The sequence below is a fragment of the Macrotis lagotis genome, chromosome 1 (genome assembly GCF_037893015.1).
Source record: "Macrotis lagotis isolate mMagLag1 chromosome 1, bilby.v1.9.chrom.fasta, whole genome shotgun sequence".
Lineage (NCBI taxonomy): Eukaryota > Metazoa > Chordata > Mammalia > Peramelemorphia > Peramelidae > Macrotis > Macrotis lagotis.
In genome coordinates, this window is record NC_133658.1 from 498,126,388 (window position 1) to 498,144,068 (window position 17,681).

Sequence of the window (17,681 nt, forward strand, 5' to 3'; positions counted from 1 at the left end):
ATGCTTATGAGATATATTTAAATCCAGGTGACAGTGTAGGGAAAGCCATACCCCTGCCATGGCTACAGGCAGCTCAGCCGATAGATCAGCCTAGGATGCAAGTGAACTGGGTCCAGCCTATACAGCGGCCTCGCCCTATGATAACCCTCAGGGTAGAGGGCATTTTAATTGAGGGAATGATGGATACTGGAGCAGATTGCTCCGTCATAAATGACAGACAGTGGGATAGCTCCTGGCCCACTGTTGCAGCTACCCAACTAGTGATGGGGGTAGGGGGAAACCAATCAGCTCTTCAATCTGCTAGGTGTCTTAAGTGGGAGTATGAAGAAGATACAGGGTTTTTCCGACCCTTAAAAATCCAAGGTCTCCCTTATGCCCTCTGGGGCCGAGATCTTCTCTCACAGCTTTCTTTGTCTCTTGTCACCCCGGAACATATTCAGGGAAATTAGTGGGGGCCACTATAACATCGGTGAGCAGCCCACCTATTACCTGGACTACTGAGAAACCAGTCTGGGTAGAGCAGTGGCCCCTTACCTCTGAAAAGCTCACTGCTTTACACCAAATAGTGGAAGAATTAAAGAGTACTAATAAAATTGAGCTCACTACAAGCCCTTATAATTCTCCTGTATTTGTGATAAAGAAGAAATCAGGCAAATGGAGAATGTTAATTGATCTATGGGCTGTCAATGCTTGTATGGTCACTATGGGTACTCTACAACCTGGCTTACCCTCTCCAGCAGCAATACCTCAAGGTTGGCAAATAAGCATAATAGATATTAAAGATTGCTTTTATAGCATTCCTCTCCACCCACAGGATAAAGAGAGGTTCGCCTTCTCTGTACCATCTATAAATTTCCAGGAACCATACCAAAGATATCAGTTTCGGGTACTCCCTCAAGGCATGGCCAATAGTCCTACTTTGTGCCAAATGTATATTCAAAGTATTTTGCACCCTATCAGGAAACAGTATTCAGGTATCATGATAATTCATTATATGGATGATATTCTCCTGGCCGATGTGGATGCTGGACAGTTAAAAAGGTTGCAATCTGCAGTAATTGAAGTACTAGCTTCCCATGGCCTTTTGGTAGCTCCAGAAAAAGTACAAGAAAATCCACCCTTTTCATATTTGGGTCACACTCTGCAGGGAGGAAGGATATCCCGCTTCCCTCCCCAAATTGACATGTCCAAAGTAAAAACTTTAAATGATTTCCAGAAATTGATAGGATCAATTCAGTGGCTTCGTGCAGTTGTACCTATACCAGATTCCCTTCTCACTCCATTGTATAACATTCTACCAGGCAGCTCTAATATGATGTCCCCCAGAAGGTGGACAGCCGAAGCCAAAAGTGCCTTAAAGCAAATTATGGAAAAATACAAAGCCAAATTAGTACAGGTGGAAACATCACAGCCAATTTATTTCCTCATCCTAAATGATTTTACCCCTTTTGGATGCCTCTTCCAAGTACATGGAATTTTAGAATGGCTGTATTCAAAAAAGACTAAAGCGGTACTCCCTGATAAATGGGAAGAATATGGACAGTTCTACCTTACAGCTATGAGGCGTTGTTTGCGACTGTTCGGCAAACATCCCATCATTACTAACCCTTATTCAGAGTTGACCTTGCAACAATTAGCCTCAACATCACCCACTTGGGCTGTCATAATAACCACTTGCCAATTTAAAAGGGTCACTTTCCCCCCAGAGATTCGAGTTTTCCTCCCTCTGCCCTTAAAAAGGCCAGATCCTATCATTGCACATCAACCCGTGAATGGACCTAATGTCTTTACCGATGCCACTAAGCATTCTAAGGCCTCGGTTTACATTCCTAGATACAAAATATTAAAAGTGTTCAATACTCCATATACCTCATCCCAGAAAAATGAACTTTATGCTATTCATCAAGCTCTTTTATTATGTCCTGCTGAGCCTGTAAATTTAATAACTGATAGTTTATTTTGTGCACAGGCTCTCATGAAATTGCCTGAAGCTATGATTCAAGGGAGATCTACAATAGCTACATTGCTTTCTGCGGTCCAACAGTCATTATTGGAATGTGCATACCCCATTTATGTTATGCATATACGATCTCATCAATCAGTCTCAGGTCCAATCTATTATGGGAATTCAATTGTTGATAAAGCATTGATTGGTTCACTTTTTATACCAGCTCAGCTGGCCCACCAAAAATACCATCTTTCTGCCCGATCGTTAAGGAATCTTTATGGGCTCACCAAAGAACAGGCCTGACAAATAGTCAAGCAGTGTTCTGCTTGTGCCCCTTTTCGCCCACCTCCCAAAGAATTAGCAGTGAATCCCTGCGGGGATCGCCCTAATGCACTATGGCAGATGGACATTACACACATGGGCTCAATACTAATTCATGTTTCTGTTGACACTTTTTCTAATTTTATCATGGCCTTTATACAACCCAAAGAGACCACACGTGCCACTATTGACCATCTATATACACAATTTTCGGTTTTTGGAGTCCCTGGAGCCTTAAAGACAGACAATGGTCCTGCCTATACTTCCTCCTCATTTAAGACCTTTTGTGCAGAGTTCAACATACATCATATCACTGGCCTTCCTTACAATCCTACAGGCCAAGCTATAGTGGAACGAGCAAATCGCACACTAAAGACTACTCTGCTTAAACAAAAAGGGGGAGATAGGCGTAAGATAACTAGAGGCAAATTAGCATTAGCTCTATATACCATAAATTTTTTGCATTTCCGTGATGATGGCACAAATTCTGCTATGAGATATTTAGGAGGTTTGGATCGTTGTGTCAACACCCAGAGCCCAGGCAAGACAAGCTTGCCCCAGGCTCCCCGTACCTGCTTAACAGGAACCACAGTCTTTTGGAGAGATCCAATAGGCGAGTGGCGGGGGCCTGGAATAGTACAGTGCAGAGGTCAGGGATTTCTTTCCATACTGCCAGATGGGGAAGACAAGGAGATCTGGGTGCCAATCCGGAGGGTGCGAGAAGTCTCTACCGAGACCAGTGTCATCGAGACGGCGGGGACGTCGAGGCTGGAAGCGGCACAGAGGAACAAAAGGAGACATGACATCCTGGAGATCATCCTCCTGTTGCAGCTTCTTCCGGGACTAACATGGGCTACGCATCCCTGGGGCAAAGGCAGGAGATGGTACAATCTAACTTCACCCACTCGGAGAACTGCTGATGAACAGGGAATGCCTACCTGTCAAAGCAGAAGACTTTGCATTGTCCCCCGCTGATTCTCTGATGAACAAAATGTATCGTGTATTGTCTGGGGAAATGTTGTTATGCCCCAGGAGGGATGGGATCAGGGATGTTTTGGGCCTGGTGAATTTGGCCGAGAAGAGTCATTCTTAAATTGGTTTGCAGGTACCCTTAAATTTAGATGGTTGTATTCCCTAATGCCTGCAGTCGGAGTTCTTATTGCAGTGTGCCTTTTCCTTCCGTGCCTTTTGAAGTTATTACGAGACATTCTCCTACGTTCCCTTGAGGCGGTTAAGGCAGACCTTTTGGCTCCTCGCCATTTGCTGGCAAAGACCCCTGTTTAAACAAAAAGGGGGGAGTTATTAGGGGCGGCTCTGGACTGGGGCTCCCTGGGAGGACTGTGAGACGCCCAAAGGTTAGAACCTGCCTTTGGGTACTGGGATGGCCTCGGTATGGGCTGCCTCCACCCTCAGGCGGAACTCAGGAGGAGCAAGACCACCTACTAGGAGGAGTTAGGTCTGGGGTTAAAAGGGAAAGTAGAGAAGGTCTGGGGGGATTCTTCATAACAACAATAAAGAAGTGAACCTCTCCTCGGGTGCTCTGCCTGGTTTGTTCTCCCCTCCCCCACCCCAGGTGGGGAGCCAGAGACGTCTGAAGACCTTGGGTTAAGGTAAGTAGAGGGCGGTGGCTGGAGGGTCAGACAGACCCCTACCGCAACACATCTGACTGTCTACTTATGCCCAGAATGCATGATCTTTCCCAAACTCATATCAACAACACTTCTCTGTACTACTACATTACATTTAAGAGTCTATGTTTATTCTGCAATTAATGGTGCCTACTTAGGGTCTTTTGCCAGCTCTCTTTTCACTGTCTTCAGACATCCTAGACATCTGGTTCCTGATTCTAATATTTAAGAGAAAATATTCTCTTTAAAGTACCCAGTGACATCCTTATGGACAAAAATAAGGACCTCTTAGGAGTCTTCCCTTCTTGATCTCCCTTTGATTTTTGAAAATGCTAGTCAACTGACACTTTGGGATATGCTTGACACTGCTCTTCTAGATCAAATGTTCATTAACAGTGACATAAACTGGCCAATTGTTTTTCATCTGATGCTGATACAGAGAATCCTAAGGTTATATAATATCTCTTTTGGTTTTTTCCTTCCATTAAGTTCTCTCTTTTGATGTGACAGTATGTGTTCCTAATCTCTCATGAACTCCACTCCCACATCATGAACTGTCTGATGGGACAATTTCAACTTCATATCCCTTACACATCTCAAACCCCAAACTCTACAACAGATCTCCTCCTGTCTCCCATCTATTTAAAACTTCTATACATATTTCAAGAGAACTGTCAACAAGTCAGGAAATCAGTTCAACAGATCCGGGGAAGACCTGTAGCTCTAAAAAACAACTATCCATTCAGTTTGCAAAACTTGTTCTTTCTAACATCATCTCTGGAATCTAAACACTACTTTGTATTCATACTGTTCCCACTTTAGATCCACCTTCAGAAGCCTCTCTGCAAAATCCTTTGATTAGTCTCCCTGACTCACTCTTTTTCCACTCATCTTCTGATCACCTATTCATGGGTTTTTCCCTAAAACACTATTCTGATTATTCTTTCTCTAAGCACATCAAATACCAAATCACCATACCAATAATCTTATAAATTCTATTTGCTTCCTGGTTTGTATTAGTTTCAGTAAGTACCCCCTGACTTCCATTTTACTCTTTTTTAGGAGCTGACCCCTTCCTATCTTTCCAGTCTCAGTACTTTATTCTCTTCTCCATATTTTATTGTCCTGCTCAATGGAGTGGATCTGCTTTCACTCAGAAAATACACATCAGATACTTTGTGCTTGACTTTGTATACTATCTGCCTGTCCACACCCTGACAAAAGTCCTCTCCTCTTTACTCCTTTCAACTCTGATTTTCCCTGGACCAAGAGAGTTTCTTATCATATCCTATCTATAAGCACTTTCCCTTACCTTATTTTTCCAATGTCTTCCATCTTTTCTTCTGAGATCTTGTCCTATAAACTCTCCATGTTTGGGTCAGGTGCCTTGTAATTTTCATTTTTTCACTATACATCAAACTTTAGAGCTACCTGAGGGTAGAAACTCCCAGTCCTAAGTACAATAGCTGGTAGAGTGTAAATACTGAAGAGGTGATTTGTGTTTTAGTGTTTTGGGAATGGTTTTTTGATTCACTGATTTCAAACATTTTCTCCCATAATTATCTCAGCTTCAATCTGAAACTTGGCTAACACTTCAATTTAAAAACATCACTTGTTCAAGCTTGAAGGACTTGCTCATTCCATCAGTGCAACAATAGGGAACAATTTTGGGCTGTCTGCAAAGGAGAGTGCCATCTGTATCCAGACAAGGAGCTGTGGAGTTTGAACAAAGTGCAAGGACTATTCCCTTTAATTTAGGAAAAAAACAGATAGCTTATTGTCTGATCTTGTCACCTCTTAGACTTCTCTTCTTTAAGGATATGATTTCTCTCTCATCACACCCGATTTGGATCAAGGTACAACATGGAAACAAAGTAAAGACTGACAGAGTGCATTCTGTGGGGGGGGGGGGGGGGAAGCAAGATTGGGGGAAAAATGTAAAACTCAAATAATGTCTTTAATAAAAATAAATTTAAATTAAAAAAATAAAAATAAAAACATCACTGATCAAAAGAAACAGAATCCAAACAGCATGCCTAAAGAATCAGATGCATAGGTCATCAAGCTCTAAAATGAGGACAATATCTTCAGGAAACAGTTGCCATGAAAACTAAGTAAAGCACCAGCTGTATTAACCACATGGGCCATGGTAACATTATAATTATTGCTCATGACAAATCCTTGGTAGAGTCTTCAAAGACAAATGGTATATCAAGAGAAAACACGCTTAATGAGCTAGAGAAATTCTTCACAAGCAACAAATGATGATAAGAATGTTATTTTTCCTGGCAAGTTCATTAAAGCTAATGATGCAGTTCTGGATTGACTGCCACACCTCCCACTGGAAGAGTATAAAAAAATCTAATGTACATGGTACCCCTTCACAAATACGCAAACTAAATCTCTTATCCATCTAAATCCATAAACCTTGACACAATGAGCTACTCTGGCAGCTACTTTGGGAGCCTGGGCTATGGCTATGGTTCTGGGTATGGTTGTGGATGTGGCTGCTTCCATGGCCTAGGTTATGGCTTTAGTGGCTATGGCTATGGAGGCCTGGTCTATGATAGCTATGGCTATAGCTTCTGTCACCCATCTTGCTGCGAAAGGTATTATTCTTCTGGCTTCTACTGAAAAAAACAACACTACAGTGTCATGGAATCCTTGCACAACCCTCCTTGGGATAATTGCATGGTTTTATCAGGACCTTTCATTCCATCTGTCTCTGCATCATTGGAGCATAGGAGAGTGCCACAAAAGGTCATAGAATCTCCATGAAGCACTTAGGGTAATGAAATTGTAGAGATCAAGAAGCAGCAGGATCCTTCCTTCTGGGAAATGATGCAAAAATCTTACCTTTCATGAGAAAGATTCCTCCAATATCAACTAATTTTTAACAAATTTGCTCACCTCTAATATACCAAAACTTCTCTGAGGTGTCTTTTATGATTTTTCCTAATAAATTTGGTTTTTTTGGCTTAGCAAAACTTTTTCAATATCTCTTTCCTGATCCTCTTTCTACATGGATTTAATCCTTACACATGAAGAGATTATCCTTTGAAATGAAGTGACAACTCTTGAAATTTCTCTTTTTTAAAAAGAAACCATATTATTTTCTTATTAAACATCTTTATAAAATTTAAATTCAGGGGCAGCTAGGATAGAGCTCCAGCCCTGGAGTCCGGAGGACCTGAGTTCACATCTGACCTCAGACGCTTACTACTTACTTTGCTGTGTGACCTTGGGCAAGTCACTTAACACCACTATCTATCAAAAGAAAAGATTAAAATTTAAATTCTGCAATACTTAAATTATAATACTTCATAACTTCCAGGCCTAATTTTACTAAAGTTAAAGGAAGTTATCTCTATAAATCATGGCCTTTTCCCATACTCTATATGCATAAAGATAGGGTTTTTTTCAAGGTTTCTCAGTAATTCATATATTCATGGGCTCACTTTTATGATTCATGACCTCCATATCTTATATGGTGATGACTATAAGAATTTAGCTTAATTTATTATTTTCTAATCATCATTCACCAGTATTTACATTGACTACTTAAGTTTTGCAGCATAGTAGATATAAATAATACTCTACAAAGACTTTAGAAGAAGCTTGAATGTTGTCAGGGAATCTTTCCCTACAAATAGTTCCCACCTGCTCAAATCATCAATACTATCAGGATAGGTCTAGGAGGGCGAAGTCAAGATGGCAACATGAGGGCAGGAATTCCCAGGAGCTCATTCCCCAAAGCCTCCAAAAGCCAACAAATTATGACTCTAGCTAAAATTTGGAGGGGCAGAACCACAGAAAAATTGTGATATAATTTCTCAGTCCAAGACAACTTAGAAGATCTGCAAGAAAGGTCTGCTTCACTGCAGCACAGTCGGGCCAGAGCAAACCTGCTCCAGTGTTCAAGAAACAGCCCTCAAAGCACCTGGATCCCTGAGGGCACCTGGGTCTGTGGCAGAGGGGGTGGTTTCCAGACCTCTTGACTCAGGGATCACAGGGGACAACTTGAATGGGACAGTGAGAGAACTCTGCTGCACCAGAGTGAGCAAAGAAGACCAGCCTCAGAGCAGGCCTGCAGTGAAAAACTGCAGTGGAAATCAACAGAGCTACCCAGAACTTCCAGAGTGTGCAGCCCACAGATGGTAAGGGGTGGAGAGAGACTGAAAAGGTCTCTCTGCTCTCCCTGGGGCAGGACTCAGTTATTTGCCCACACTCAGATCCAGGATATACTTTGGGTCTCCATACTACCATAGACAAGCAGGGACCTTCCTTACAGTTCCAGGGAATAGGGGAGGGTTTGTGGTCATCCACATGCCAGAGCACAGACCAGGAGAGCAGTCAGAGCCTCTAATAAGAACTTGGAGGATTTAAGATCCTTATGGGGTATCCCAAAAGCCCCCCAAAGCCTTGGAAGTGTGGTAAATCAATCATAGGCAGAGCACATGAGCAAACAACAAAAAAAGAAGAATCTGACCATAAAAATTACTTTGGTCCCATGGAGGATCAAAATACACACTCAAAAGATGACAAAGTCCAAGTTTCTGTATCCAAAGCCTTCAAGAGAAATCGTAAATGTTCTCAGGCTATGGATGAGCTCAGAAAAGACTTTGAAAAGCAAGTAGAGATAGAGGAAAAACTAGGAAGAGAAATGAGAGCAATGCAGGTAATCATGAAAACCAAGTCAGGAACTTGGTGAAAGAAATACAAAAAAATACTGAAGAAAATAGGTCAAATGGAAAAGCAACCCAAAAGTCAAATGAGAAGAAGAAGAATGCCTTAAAAAGCAGAATTGGCCTGGGTTCAAATCCGACCTCAAACACTTAATAATTACCCAGCCATGTGGCCTTGGGCAAACCACTTTAACCCCATTTGCCTTGCAAAAAAAAAAAAAAAAAACCTAAAGAAAAGCAGAATTGATCAGCTGGAAAAGGAGATAAAAAAGCTCTCTGAAGAAAATAACTCCTTCAAATGTAGAATAGAGCTAAGGGAAACTGAAGACATTGTGAGAAATCAAGAAACAATAAAACAATACCAAAAGAATGAAAAATTAGAAGGAAATGTAAAAATATATCATTGGAAAAAAACTGACATAGAAAACAGATGCAGGTGAGATAATTTAAAACTTATTGGGCTACCTGAAAGTCATGACCAGGAGAAGAGCCTAGGCTTCATTTTTCAAGAAATAATGCAGCAAAATTGCCCTGAGATCCTAGAAGCAGAGGGCAAAATAGAAATTTAGGGAACTCACTGATCACCTCTTGAAAAAGATCCCAAAAGAAAAACTCCTAGGAATATTATAACCAAATTCCAAAACTCCCAAGCCAATTCAAAGAGAAAATCCTACAAGCTTCCAGAAACAAACAATTCAACTGCCAAGGCTCTATAGTCAGTATTACACAGGGATCTGGCAGCATCCACATTAAGGGTTTGTAGAGCTTAGAATATGATATTCAAGAAAACAAAAGAGCTCGGTTTACAACCAAGAATCAACTACCAGCAAAACTGAACATCCTCTTTCAGGGGGAAAAGATGGATTTTCAATGAAACAGGGGACTTTCAAACTTTCCTGTTGAAATGACCAGAGCTGAAGAGAAAGATTGATCTTCAAGTATGGGACTCAAGTGAAGCATAGAAAGGGTGGACAAGAAAGACTAATTATGAAGAACTTAATGATGCTGAACTATTTGTATTCCTGCTTGGGAAGAAGATATTGATAACTCAAAGAGTTAGAAGGAGCATATATAGACAAGGCAGAGGAAGAAATTGAAATATAATGGTATAATATAGTACAAAGATGGAGTCAGTGGATGATAAAGGAAAGTACTAGGAGGAAGGGAAAGGAGAGGAAGAATGGGCTAGGATATTTCACCTACAAGAGTCAAGAAAAATTTTTTGTGATGGAGTGGAATGGGGAAGGTGAGAGGGAATGAGTGAGCTTTCTTTTTCATCAGATATGGCTCAGAGAGGAAATAACATACACATTTAATAGGGCATAGAAATCTATCTTACCGTAGAGAGAAAAATGAGAGGAAAAGGGACAGGGGGAAGGAAGGGGGGAATAGGTGATAGAAGAGAGGGAAGATTATGGGAGAGAATTGTGCACAAATCTAACTAATCTAAAATTATTAGTACTCCCTAGTATTTCCATATTTTACACATCAATGGCTACATTGCCTTCATTGGAGCTTACGCAGAATCCCTGATTGTCCTCCTTTCACTGTCCTTGAAAGTCTTGGACACATGGTTCCTGATTCCCAAATTCAAGAGAAACTGCACTTTCCAAAATGTCCAGTGATTTCTTCCTGACTTGAAAAAAAGTGTCCTCTTCTAAATCATCCTTCTTGATTTTCCTTTAGCATTTCACACTGTTGGCCAACTGGTGTTGCTGGGTAAATTTGACACTGTTCTTCCCATCTTACTGTTCCCTCTTAATCATTTTATCTATCCCATTATCTTGTCATGTCAATTCTGGCTGACACCTAAGATGTTATGTCTTCTCTTTTATCACTATTTTACTTTCTCCACTGGAGAGACCTTCTCTCTGTCACTCATTTCCACATCTCCAGATCCATAACTGCATCTCTCCTGCACTCTAGTTCCACATAAAATTGTCCAATTGCATAATTTCAACTTGTTGTTTCAAAGTGATCAAAAGCCCCTAATTCTAGAGAACATAGTTCCTCATCTGCCTATTGGAAAGCAACTTGCCCCCTTACAACTTTCAATAGTACCACTTTGTTAACAGGAATTCAGGTTCTGATCACAAGGGAGTACTTGATGCTTAACTGTCATTGAACTTATCCAATCAATTGGTAAAACTTGTTCTTGCTAATCATTTTTTTAACATTTTAACATTTTATTTGTTTTCCAATTATATACAATAGTAATATGTACCCATCATTTTTTTCAAGGCTCTGAATTTTACAATTTTTTACCCCTTCCTCCCTTCCCCCTCACACACAAGGCTGTCTGACAGTCTCTACATTGTTTCCATGTCATACATTGATGTAAATTGAGTGTTATAAGAGTAAACATAAGAATAAACATAACCCCCCCCAAGAAGATGGGAAACCTCAAGAATAGAGAGAAATAGAGAAAAAAAACATACTTCAGTCTATGTTCAGATTTCAATGGCTCTGTCTCTGGGGTGAGTTGCTTTCTTTATCATAAGTCCACCAGAGAAGTTGCTTCAATATTTTTCCCTCAGTTGCTATTACTAGCTATACCTTCACTCTATTTCTCCCCACTCTCATTTATTCTATCCTCTCTCTCCTTTCATCCTGGCCCTGTCCAAAAGTGTGTTGCATCTGAGTAGCATCTCCCCTGATCTTCCATCTCTTCTATCACCTATTCCCCCCTTCCCTACCCCCATTCCCTCTCATCCTGTCCCTTTCCTCCCATCCTTTTCCAGGTCAAGTCAGATTTCCTCAACCTATTAAGTATGTATGTCATTTCCTCCCTGAGCCATTTCTGATGAGAATGAAGGCTCACTCATTCCCCCTTGCCTTCCCCCCCTCCATTCCATTGAAAAAGCTTTTTCTTGACTCTTATGTGAAATCTCTCAGATTCTTCATCTCCTGTTCCTTCCTCCCAGTACTTTCCCACATCACCCATTGACTCCATCCCTTTACAACATCATACCATTATATTCCACTCCTTCCTATGTCCTGTCCATATATGCTCCTTCTAACAGCTTTTGTAAATGAGAAAGTTCATTTGAGTTATCAATATCTTCTTCCCATGAAGGAATACAAACAGTTAGTTCAACATCATCAAGTTCCTCATAGTTAGTCCCTCTCTTCCATTCCCTCTATGGTTCACCAGAGTTCTGTATTTGAAGATCAAACTTTTTGTTCAGCTCTGGTCATCTCCATAAAAAAGTTTGAAAGTCCCCTGTTTCATTGAAAGTCCATCTTTTCCCCTGAAAAAGGATGTTCACTTTTGCTGGGTAGTTGATTCTCGGTTGTAAACCAAGATCTTTTGCCTTCTGAAATATCATATTCCAATCCCTACGAGCCCTTAATGTAGATGCTGCCAGATCCTGTGTAATCCTGACTATGGAGCCTCCGCAGTTGAATTGTCTGTTTCTGGCAGCTTTTAGAATTTTCTCTTTGATTTGGGAGTTTGGGAATTTGGCTATAATATTCCCCTAAGTTTTTCTTTTGGGATCCTTTTCAGGGGGTGACTGGTGAATTCTCTCGATTTCTACTTTACCCTCTGCTTCTAGGATCTTAGGGCAATTTTGCTGTATTATTTCTTGAAAAATGAAGTCTAAGCTCTTCTCCTGGTTGTGGCTTTCAGATAGTCCAATAATGTTTAAATTATTTCTCCTGGATTTGTTTTCAAGGTCGGTTGTTTTTCCAATGAGATATTTCACATTTTCTTCTAATTTTGGGCTTTTTTTGGAAGAGTTTTATTTCTTCCTGATTTCTTGTAAAGTCATCAGCTTCATTTAGTTCCATTTTTGCATTTGAAGGAGTTGTTTCCTTCAGAGAGCTTTTTTTATCTCCTTTTCCAGCTGGCCAATTCTGCTTTTCAAGGCATTCTTCTCCTCATTTGCCTTTTGCATTGCTTTTGCCATTTGGCCTAAACTGGTTTTTAACATATTATTTTCTTCAGTATTTTTTTTATCTATCTTTCACCAAACTTTTGATTCGGTTTTTTTTAAGGTTTTTTTTTTTTTAGCAAGGCAATGGGGTTAAGTGGCTTGCCCAGGGCCACACAGCTAGGTAATTATTAAGTGTCTGAGACCGGATTTGAACACAAGTACTCCTGACTCCAGGGCTGGTGCTCTATCCACTGTACCACCTAGCCGCCCCCTTGATTTGGTTTTCGTGATTTTTCTGCATCACTCTCATTTCTCCTTCCAATTTTTCCTCCACCCTCCTTAATTGCTTTGAAAGTCTTTTTTTTTTTTTTGAGCTCATCCATAATCTGAGCCCATTTTCTATTTCTCTTGGAGGTTTTGGCTATGGAAGCTTCTATTTTGTCATCATCTGAATATGTGTTTTGATCTTCCATGGATTAAAGTAATTCTCTATTATCAGATTCTTCTTTTTCTGTTGTTTACTCATTTACTCAGCCCAAAACTAAATTACAGCACTTCCGAGGCTTGGGGGCTTGGGGGGGGGGGGGTACACCCCACTGGGACCTTTATTCCTCCAAGGTCTTATGCTTTCTAGCCTGTGCTTTGATATGTAGATGAGCACAGCACTGCCCTCCACCCTGGGGCTATAAGGAGAGATCCAGATTGGTTATTTAGTATGGAAGCCCAAACTGCAACCTGTATCTGAGTGTAGGCAAACAGCAGAGTCCTACCCCAGGAAGAGCAGAGAAATCTCTGCAGACTTCCCTTACCGTCTCTGGGAGTGCAGGCTGCTTTCTCCCGATTCTTGCTGCAGATTCTGTGGCCGTACTCCTCACTCCACACTCACCCAGGTGCAACAGAGTTCTCTCACTGCCCCTTCAAGCTGTTGCTGGTGATCTCTGGGCTGGACTGGGCTGGGCTGGACTGGACTGGGCTGGGCTGGGCTGGGCTGGGCTGCACTGTGGCTTTTTTTCCAACCTCCCGTCCTGGTGAAACACACCTTTCCCTCAGAAGTTCTAAGTTATCTTGGACTGGGAAAATGTATCACTCAGTCTTTCTGTGGGTTCTGCCCCGCTAAATTTTGGCTAGGGTCATCCTTTGTTTTTTTGAGAGTTTTGGGGGGGGGGGTTGGACTTCTCCAGAAATGCTGCCTTCACACCACCATCCTGGCTCTGCCCCCCTGTTCTTGCTAATCTTACAACACCCTTGGCATGCCTTTCTTTCTACTCTTGACAGACCCCATATTAGATTAAGTCCTCAATATCTCTCTGCAGGAACTTCTAATTGACCTCCCTACTTCAACTCCCTATCTCCTCCCTTCATCATGATCTGTCCTTTACTCAACTTTCCCAAAATATTTTCCTAAAACATTTATCTTATTCAATCTTCAAAGACCTGCAGTGCTGCACATATTATCTGGTAAACTCTCATTGCCTCCTATGCTTTGGTGGCTCAAAATGATAGATTTGTTGGGAATTTCATGCTTTACATAAAGTGAACAATCCTTTCTCCTCCAGTCTTTGTATAATTTATTTCCCCTCTCCATAGTTTATAGACCAGTTGCAAATCATTTGTTACATGTACCTTCTGCTTGTCTTTGCATTGACTTGCTATCCAATCCATTCAGATTGTTCTTTCCCTCCTCAGAATTTTTCTTCTGCCTTTGAGTTTGAGCTTTAATCCTAACCATAACTATTGTCCTTTCCCTTATTTACCAGAATCTCATGCCTCTGCCTCTGAAATCATCTTCCATCAAATATTCATGTTTGTGGCAGGTACCTTACTATTTTCATATTCTCCCTGGACTTGGAACATAAGTGTTGCTGAAGGGCAGGGTATCAGTTCAATCTCTGGGCAAGTTGTTGACACAGTACAAATAACTGGGTTGGTAGTTTGTGTTTGGGGTTATTAGGAAAAAGAAGATTAATTGACATATTTCATAAACTGATACTGTTCACCATGGCAACTCCAACCTTGCATAATTCTATCAACTGAGTCTCAAATGGCATTGAATAAAAGAATCAGGATTCAACAGCCTACCTAAAGAACAAACAACTCAAGGAAGCAATCATAATGAAAGAATGCAAAGAGATTGCTGCCATGAAGCCTGAGTAGTATTTCCCATGACATTAACTATTAAGAATTTTGGTAACACTATGACCATTTCCCATTGCAGGAATAAGCCTCCTCAGAGAAACAGTAAATTGTGAGAAAATATTTTTAATGAGCTAGAGGAAAGGAATTGTTTTCTAGGAACAATGACAAGAATGCAATTTGCTCTAGCAAGCTTATTAATGAGAAAAATGTATGTGTAGCTATGGATCTGCCACACCTATCATTGGAAATGTATAAAAAGCCCCTGTGTAGAAGTTACTGTACTCACACAACCTACCCCTGACATCCATACAAATCCGTGAATCCTGACACAATGAGCTACTACGGCAGCTACTATGGGGGCCTGGGCTATGGCTATGGCTCTGGCTATGGCTGTGGATGTGGTGGCTTCTGTGGCCTAGGCTGTGGCTATGGCTATGGAGGTCTGGGCTATGGTAGCTATGGTGGCTATGGCTATGGCTGCTGCCGCCCATCTTGCTGTGGAAGGTATTATTATTCTTCTGGCTTCTACTGAAAAACTGCTTGCTCCTGCACTATCATGGAATCCTTGCCCCCTCCCTGCTTTGGGGCTAATTTTACAACATCGTAACAACATATATTCCATCTGCCTCTAAGGCTGGGTGGCATGGGAGAGCTACCAGAAGATGGCCTTACCAATCCATATGGAGCACTGAAAGCAGCCAAGTGGCAAGGACTGAGAATCCATAGGAACCAGCCTGCTGGGAAATAAAGCACAATGTCACCTTTCATGATGAAGATGCCCCCAGCAACAGCTCATTTCAAGCAAGTTTGTTCAGCTCTGATAGATCACAGGGGAGATGTCTATTACAATTTTCTAATAAACTTGTTTCATTGACTTAACCAAAACTGTTTTACCTCTCCTCATTGACCTCACTATACTTGTCTAGGTCCCACTTTCCTAAAAGCAAGGCATTTTTCCTATAAGCTATGTCCCAGTTACCAAATTCTATTCAAAATGAACAGAATTTTTATCTTGATGGTTCTTCAAACTTCACATGTTCATCACTTCCATATCCAAAGTGTCTCTGATGAATGAAAGAATGTGGATTAACTCATTACTTGTGTAGTTGTCTTTCATTGATTTGTTATCAAATTTGAAGTTTTGGAGCTCAGCAACTGAATGGAATAATAAAGACTATGGAAGAGTCATAGACCAAGTCTGAAAGTTATCAGGGAGCCTTGCCCTTTAGGTAGGTCCTGTTTTTTTAAGTCACTTGCATAGCCACAACACCACTCTCTGAGGCCCAATCCACTGGGGAAATCATCTCGATGTTGCTATATTCAAATCTACTCTCCAAAATGTCTAATCATGTTCTCATGGCTAAAACTAATGATGTCATCTGAATCTCCCTTCTTCTCTATTTCTCTTCAGATCCTGACACCACTGGCTAATTAGTGTTCCTGGATTTACTTGACACTGTTCTAACCAGTATGATTGTTCATTCCAAGTTGCCTTACCAGAACACAATCCAAACCATGTTTACTAACTATGGCTAATCTCCTGTCTTAGGAGCTCTTTTCTCCCTCTTATACTCTCTCAGATGGAGGCCTTCAAAGCTTCAAGTTTTTCTGTGACCTTCTCTCTGTCACTCACTGCTACATCTAGAGATCTGAACCTGCATATCTCTTTAGCTCCAGTTCCATATCATGAACTATCTAATTACAATTTTTCAAAATGATGTCCCTTAGTTATCTCAAAGCCCCCAAATATATTACAAAGTTTTTCATCTCAGCCTGGCCCAAAGCATCCTACCTCCCAACTTCCTTAGTTCTTTCAAGAGCACTACCATCCTGCCATTAACTAGATTCAGTCTCAGAATACTGAAAGAAAAAAAATCCACTTTAAAAAAAATTGACCTATCAGTAAACCAAGCAAAAAAAATTCACTTAAGAAAGCAGAATTGACCAGATGGCGGGGGGAGGGGGAAGCTACAAAACCTTACTGATAAAAATAATTCCTTAAAAAATTTAAATTGGACAACTGAAAATTATTGACTTCACAAGACGTCAAGAAACAAGAAAACAAAGTCAAAAGAAAAAATAGAAAAAATGTGAAATCATTCACAGGAAAAACAACTGACATGGAAAACATATGGAAGAGCAATTATTTGAAATTATTGGGCTACCTGAAAAGCATGATTTTAAAAAAAATGATACTAGACATCATATTTAAAGAAATTATTGACCTAACATGTCTTTATATCTTAGGTCAAAGGGGTAAAAATGAAATTAACAGGATTCACTGATCAGCTCCTGAAAAATATCCCAAAAGAAAACTCCCAAGGATGTTATAGTCAAATGTCAGAACTTCCACAGCAAGGAGAAACTATTGGAAACATTTGGAAAGAAACAATTCTAATATCATAGAACCACAGTCAGTATAAAATAAGATTTAGGAACTTCCTCCTTAAAGGAGCAATTGGCTTTGAATATATGCCAAAAGACAACTCTCTCCAGCAAAACTGAATATAATCCTTCAGGAAGAACATTGGATATTTAATGAAAGGGAGACATTTCTAGCATTCTTAATAAAAAAAAAAATCAAGGCTGAATAGAAAATTTGACCTTCAAACAAAAGACATGAGAGAAGTATAAAAAGGCAAATATGAAAGAGAAATGATAATGGATTAAGTTAAGGTTAAATTGTTTATATCCCTATATAAGAAGATGATCCTTGTAACTATATATTTATTATTTTTAGGGCAGTTAGAAGGAGTCTACATAGATAGAAGGCATGAGTGTGACTTGATTATGATTGCATAATCTAAAAAAATTGGAAGGGTAAAAAAAAGAGTTAATCAGAGAGAAGGGGGTGAGGGAAAAAGAGTGAAGGAAATTTCTCAACTAAAGAGTAATGCAAAGAAAAGGTTTTACAATATAGGGAAAAATTATGGAAAGTTATTACAGTATAAGGAAAAATATATGGAGAATTTTTACAGTATGGGGTGGTGAGCAATGTTTTAAAATAACTTTCATCAGAACTGGTTCAAAGAGGGAAGAACACACACATACACACACACACACACACACACACACACACACACAC

At 40.4% G+C, this 17,681-nt stretch overlaps 1 protein-coding gene across 1 annotated transcript; it reads left to right on the plus strand.

Moving 5' to 3' along the window:
• The first annotated feature begins 6,333 nt into the window (after positions 1–6,333).
• Positions 6,334–15,128, plus strand: LOC141504934 (uncharacterized). The gene is made up of 3 exons (XM_074210347.1): positions 6,334–6,506; positions 7,782–8,054; positions 14,912–15,128. Exons 1-3 carry the CDS (start codon positions 6,334–6,336, stop codon positions 15,126–15,128), a joined length of 663 nt encoding a protein of 220 aa, XP_074066448.1.
• The last annotated feature ends 2,553 nt before the right edge of the window (positions 15,129–17,681 follow it).

Coding starts and splice junctions, on each gene's coding strand:
- LOC141504934 (XM_074210347.1), top strand. CDS start 6,334: ATGAGCTACTCTGGCAGCTACTTTGGGAGCCTGGGCTATGGCTATGGT. Junction 6,507..7,781: donor CACCCATCTTGCTGCGAAAG/GTATTATTCTTC, acceptor GCTTCACTGCAG/CACAGTCGGGCCAGAGCAAA. Junction 8,055..14,911: donor GAGTGTGCAGCCCACAGATG/GTAAGGGGTGGA, acceptor TCCATACAAATC/CGTGAATCCTGACACAATGA.